The 5,988-nt window shown below is 58.1% G+C and overlaps 1 protein-coding gene across 1 annotated transcript in view; it reads right to left on the reverse strand.

Annotated features, from left to right (window-relative positions):
• nsrp1 (nuclear speckle splicing regulatory protein 1) overlaps nucleotides 1–3,011 on the reverse strand; it is a 73,122-nt gene extending 70,111 nt beyond the window's left edge. Inside the window, 1 exon segment of the mRNA XM_072469617.1 lies at nucleotides 2,860–3,011. Within this exon segment, the coding sequence (XP_072325718.1) occupies nucleotides 2,860–2,879 (20 nt within the window). The 5' untranslated portion in view covers nucleotides 2,880–3,011.
• Between the last annotated feature and the right edge of the window lie 2,977 nt (nucleotides 3,012–5,988).

The raw sequence follows: 5,988 nt of genomic DNA on the forward strand, positions 1-5,988 counted from the left end.
GGGAAGAGAGATTGGGGGGAAGAGAGATTGGGGGGAAGAGAGATTGGGGGGAAGAGAGATTGGGGGGAAGAGAGATTGGGGGGAAGAGAGATTGGGGGAAGAGAGATTGGGGGGGAAGAGAGATTGGGGGGGGAAGAGAGATTGGGGGGAAGAGAGATTGGGGGGGAAGAGAGATTGGGGGGGAAGAGAGATTGGGGGGGAAGAGATTGGGGGGAAGAGAGATTGGGGGGGGGGAGAGAGATTGGGGGGGGAAGAGAGATTGGGGGGGGGAAGAGAGATTGGGGGGGGGGGAAGAGAGATTGGGGGGGGGGAAGAGAGATTGGGGGGGGGGGAAGAGAGATTGGGGGGGGGAAGAGAGATTGGGGGGGGGGAAGAGAGATTGGGGGGGGAAAGAGATGGGGGGGGGGAAGAGAGATTGGGGGGGGGAAGAGAGATTGGGGGGGGAAGAGAGATTGGGGGGGGGAAGAGAGATTGGGGGGGGGGAAGAGAGATTGGGGGGGGGAAAGAGAGATTGGGGGGGAAGAGAGATTGGGGGGGAAGAGAGATTGGGGGGGAAGAGAGATTGGGGGGGGAAGAGAGATTGGGGGGGTAAGAGAGATTGGGGGGGGAAGAGAGATTGGGGGGGGAAGAGAGATTGGGGGGGGAAGAGAGATTGGGGGGGGAAGAGAGATTGGGGGGGGAAGAGAGATTGGGGGGGGAAGAGAGATTGGGGGGGAAGAGAGATTGGGGGGGAGGAGATTTGGGGGGGAGATTGGGGGGAGATTTGGGGGGGGAGATTTGGGGGGGGAGATTTGGGGGGGAGATTTGGGGGGGAGATTTGGGGGGGGAGATTTGGGGGGGAGATTTGGGGGGGAGATTTGGGGGGGGAGATTTTGGGGGGAGATTTTGGAGGTGGGGGGAGATTTTGGGGTGGGGGAGATTTTGGGGTGGGGAGATTTTGGGGTGGGGAGATTTTGGGGTGGGGAGATTTTGGGGTGGGGAGATTTTGGGGTGGGGAGATTTTGGGGTGGGGGAGATTTTGGGGGGGGATATTTGGGGGGGGGAGATATTTGGGGGGGGAGATTTTTGGGGGGAGAGATTTGGGGGGAGATTTGGGGGGGAGATTTGGGGGGGGAGATTTGGGGGGGGCATTTTTTTTTGGGGGGGGCATTTTTTGGGGGGGAGAGATTTTGGGGGGGGAGAGATTTTGGGGGAGATTTGGGGGGGAGATATTTGGGGGGGGGAGATATTTGGGGGGGGAGATTTTGGGGGAGATTTTTTGGGGGGGAGATTTTGGGGGGGGAGGAGATTTGGGGGAGGAGAGATTTGGGGGGGGAGGAGAGATTTGGGGGGGAGGAGAGATTTGGGGGGAGGAGAGATTGGGGGGAGGAGAGATTTGGGGCGGGGGAGATTTGGGGGCGGGGGAGATTTGGGGGGGGGAGATTTTTTTTTGGGGGGGGAGAGATTTTGGGGGGGAGAGATTTTGGGGGGGGAGAGATTTTGTGGGGAGATTTGGGGGGGATATTTGGGGGGGGGGATTTTGGGGGGAGATTTTTTGGGAGGAGATTTGGGGGGGGAGGAGAGATTTGGGGGGGGGAGGAGAGATTTGGGGGGGGAGGAGAGATTTGGGGGGGGAGGAGAGATTTGGGGGGGGAGGAGAGATTTGGGGGGGGAGAAGAGATTTGGGGGGGGAGGGAGAGATTTGGGGGGGGAGGAGAGATTTGGGGGGGGAGGAGAGATTTGGGGGGGAGGAGAGATTTGGGGGGAGGAGAGATTTGGGGGGAGGAGAGATTTGGGGGGAGGAGAGATTTGGGGGGGAGGAGAGATTTAGGGGCGGGGGAGATTTGGGGGGGAGATTTGGGGCGGGAGATTTGGGGCGGGAGATTTGGGGGGGGAGATTTGGGGGGAGATTGGGGGGGGAGATATTTCGGGGGGGGGGAGATTTCGGGGGGGGGAGATTTCGGGGGGGGGGAGATTTCGGGGGGGGAGATTTCGGGGGGGGGAGATTTCGGGGGGGGGGAGATTTCGGGGGGGGGGGGAGATTTCGGGGGGGGGAGATTTCGGGGGGGGGGAGATTTCGGGGGGGGGGGAGATTTCGGGGGGGGGGGAGATTTCGGGGGGGGGGGAGATTTCGGGGGGGGGAGATTTCGGGGGGGGGGGGGAGATTTCGGGGGGGGGGAGATTGGGGGGGGGGGGGGGGAGATTTGGGGGGGGGGGGGGAGATTCCTTTCTGCACAGTAACCCCCCTCAGAGATCACCTCCTGTGCAATATAAAATGTGGACTCTTTGTTTTCTGGGGGCCACACCTGAGCCAGTGCCAGTCTACCTGCATCCAGGCCATGCCCAACATTGGCACTTAGGCGCACCCTTCGATGGTTCCTCTCGAATTCAAATTGCCACCTTGGATAGGATGTTAAAAACATTTCAAAACTGTTTTTTAGTCACTATGTTAACTGAGAGCCACAAACCCAAAGGGTGAGAGGAATGGACAATTCAGGGCCTGACAAGAATTAAATTGGATCAATTTAAAAACAAACACAAACCTTCTCAAGTTATTTTAACGATTTCTATGGTTCCCCCCCAGCCAGGTTTGTGTTTTCCTGGTGGCCTCATGTCAACAAAGTGACTCCACAGGAAGGGGGATGGGAGTGTTAGGCCTGAGGCTGCGGCCAGGGGCAGAGGCCTGGGGAGCGGCGCGACGGGGGAAGCAGAGGCCGAGGCTCAGCTGGGCTGAGGTAGGCCCGGGTTCCCTCACCCTGCTGCCCGCCAGTCGCCGCTGCTCACAAAACCCGGGCGCCCCGCCCAGGAAGCAGGGCCGAGGCCTGGAGCCTCCAGCGGGGCAGCCCAGCCCAGCCCAGCCCGGAGGGAAGGTCACTTAACGGTCTGACAGGCGCCGCCATCCTCACCGCCGCGACCTCCGAGCTCCCTCCCCTGCCCGCTGAGGCGGCAGCTCCGGTCCCTCCTCCTCGATCCTCCCTGGCTCAGCTCCTGTCTGTCCACCGGGCAGAGCTCCACTCCTGCACATGCAGACCAGGAAAACAAGTTTAAAAAAAACACAATCCACACTTCCCTCGGGATGTCAGCAGCAACCTTTGCAGGCAAAAATATATCATGGACAATTTCAATATTTATTTGTGGCACTATTGCTCCAAGGATGTTTAAATGTGAAAGGGGAGCGGGCGGAGAGGATGGTATGGCTGAGTAAATTAAAAGGTTTGACACAAGACCTGCATTTACCTAGCACCTTTCACCACCTTAAGACATCCCCAAAGCGCTTCGAAGCCGGTGAGGTACTTTCAAAGCTGTTATAACATTGGAAACTCCCCCAATTTGCACACACAAGCCACTGTGGTGAATGTAAATACAGTTAATTCACCAGTTATGTTCTACGTTATTAACCCTGTGGGTTTTATCTGTGGGCCATTGTATGGCTTCGCCCACAGGGGGAGATGTTGGAGGATGTTGGAGCATGTACGGGCTCAGCCCATGGTTCCGCCCCTTTGAAGGAGTATAAGAGTAGATGGCCTGTGGGACTGTCCTCAGTATGTACCAGTCGCAGGCAGGCAAAGTTGATAGTTAATTAAAACCACTGTTTTTACTCCGACACGACTCCTTGAGTGAATTGATGGCCGCATCAATTTAATTAACTACCTGAACAAAAACGATTATGGAGTCAGCTCTCAAACCTGACAGACTGGAGCTCGATCCACAGGCCGCGGAGGCGAAGGAAATTTTTTCACACTGGCTGCGGTGTTTCAAGGCCTACCTTACCACGTCGTCGCCCCCATCTGTCACGAACGAACAAAAATTGAGTCTCCTCCACGCACGGGTGAGCTACCGCATTTCTGTGCAACTTGAAGAGGCCACCTCATATACCGCCGCTCTCGCAATCCTCGAGCGCATCTACGTGCGGCCTGTGAACGAGGTCTATGCGCGACATATTCTCACTACTCGACGCCAGCGCCGCGGGGAGTCACTCGACGACTATCTGCGCGACATCAAAGCCCTCGCGCGCAACTGCAACTATCAGGCCGTTACGGCCACTCAGCACATGGAGCTCGCCGTCTGAGACGTCTACGTTGCCGGGGTCAGATCAAATTACGTGTGGCAGCGACTGCTCGAGAAAGGGGCCCAGGACCTGGACGAGACGGTGAAACAGGCGACTTCACTGGAGGTCGCTTTCCAGAGCCTTACTGCATTTCCGGCCGAACACTCGACCCCCTCGTGTGCTCCCGACCAGAGACTACCCCAGGCCTGTGCTGCGCGCCCACCCGCTCATCATGGGGGGTTGCCTTGTTATTTGTGCGGCCAGCCTCAACACCCTCGACAGCACTGCCCGGCCTGCAACGCGCACTGCAACAGTTGCGGCCGAAAAGGGCACTTCACCAAGGTCTGCCTCGCCAAGCCTAAGCACGCGAACGCTCAGACCCAGAGTACCGTCTCTCAGGCCCGCAGACCTTGCAATGTGGCAGCGTGCCTGCCGACTCCGACTCCGCACAGCACGTGCAACTCACGGGAGCCGCCATTTTGGCCAGCCTTCCCCACACGGCCGGCCACGTGCGATCCATGGGGGCCGCCATCCTGGACGCCATCTTCCTCGACTCCCGCCACGCTTGAATAACGGGGTCCACCATCTTGGACGCTACGCTGCTCGACGCGTACGACCTGCTCGGACAGTCACCGGGGGGCCGCCCCAGCACAGCCGACCACGCCGCCGGTTACCCTCAACTCAGCGCAGTCACCTTGGACCAGTCGCTACCCAAGCACCTCAAGAGCTCAATGATGGCCGTCCGGGTTAACGGGTACAAGACACTTTGCCTGTTTGACTCCGGGAGCACCGAGAGTTTCATCCACCCGGATCTGGTAAGCCGCTGCTCGCTCCCGATATTCCTGGCGCAACAAACAATTTCCCTCTCCTCCGGGTCGCACTCGGTACAAATCCGAGGGTACACTACGGTAACCTTAGCGGTACAGGGCGCTGAGTACACTAATTTCCAGCTCCACGTGCTCCCAGACCTCTGCGCCCCCCCCCCCCCCCTCCTTTTAGGGCTCGATTTTCAATGTAATCCCAGGAGCCTGACGCTTAGCTTTGGCGGACCCCTGCCCCCACTCACTGTGTGCAGCCTAGCCACTCTGAAAGTCGACCCTCCTTCCCTATTTGCTAATCTCACCACTGATTGCAAGCCAGTAGCCACTCGCAGCAGGCGATATAGCATGCAGGACAGAATATTTATTAGGTCTGAGGTCCTGCGTCTCTTGCGGGAAGGAGTCATGGAGGCCAGCAATAGCCCCTGGAGAGCTCGGGTGGTGGTCGTCAAGACCGGGGAGAAGCTCCAGATGGTGGTTGATTACAGCCAGACCATTAACCGGTTTATACAACTTGATGAGTACCCCCTTCCCCGGATTGCAGACGTGGTCAATCAGATCGCTCACTACCGCGTGTTCCCCGCGGTGGATCTGAAGTCTGCATACCACCAGCTCCCAATCCGTCCGGAGGATCACCACTACATGGCGTTTGAGGCAGACGGCCGCCTTTTTCATTTCCCCCGGGTCCCTTTTGGCGTCACGAACGGGGTTTCGGTGTTCCAACAAAGCAATGGACCGAATGGTGGACCAGTACGGGCTGCGGGCCACGTTTCCGTACTTGGACAACGTCACCATCTGCGGCCATGATCAGCAGGACCACGACGCCAACCTCCACCGATTTCTCCAAACCGCCCAAAAACTTAATCTCACCTATGATAAGGAGAAATGCATTTTCCGCATCACCAGGCTAGCCATCCTTGGCTACGTCATGGAAAATGGAGTCCTAGAGCCCGACCCTGACCTTCTGTGTCCCCTCCTGCAACTCCCTCTCCCTCACTGTCCCAAGGCCCTCAAGAGGTGCCTTGGATTTTTTTCCTATTACACCCAGTGGGTCCCCCAGTATGCGGACAAAGCCCGTCCACTATTTAAGGCCACCCTTTTCCCTCTGGCAGCCGAGGCCCGCCAGGCCTTCAACTGCATCAA

Source organism: Scyliorhinus torazame, chromosome 12 (assembly GCF_047496885.1).
Source record: "Scyliorhinus torazame isolate Kashiwa2021f chromosome 12, sScyTor2.1, whole genome shotgun sequence".
NCBI classification, from domain to species: Eukaryota; Metazoa; Chordata; class Chondrichthyes; order Carcharhiniformes; family Scyliorhinidae; genus Scyliorhinus; species Scyliorhinus torazame.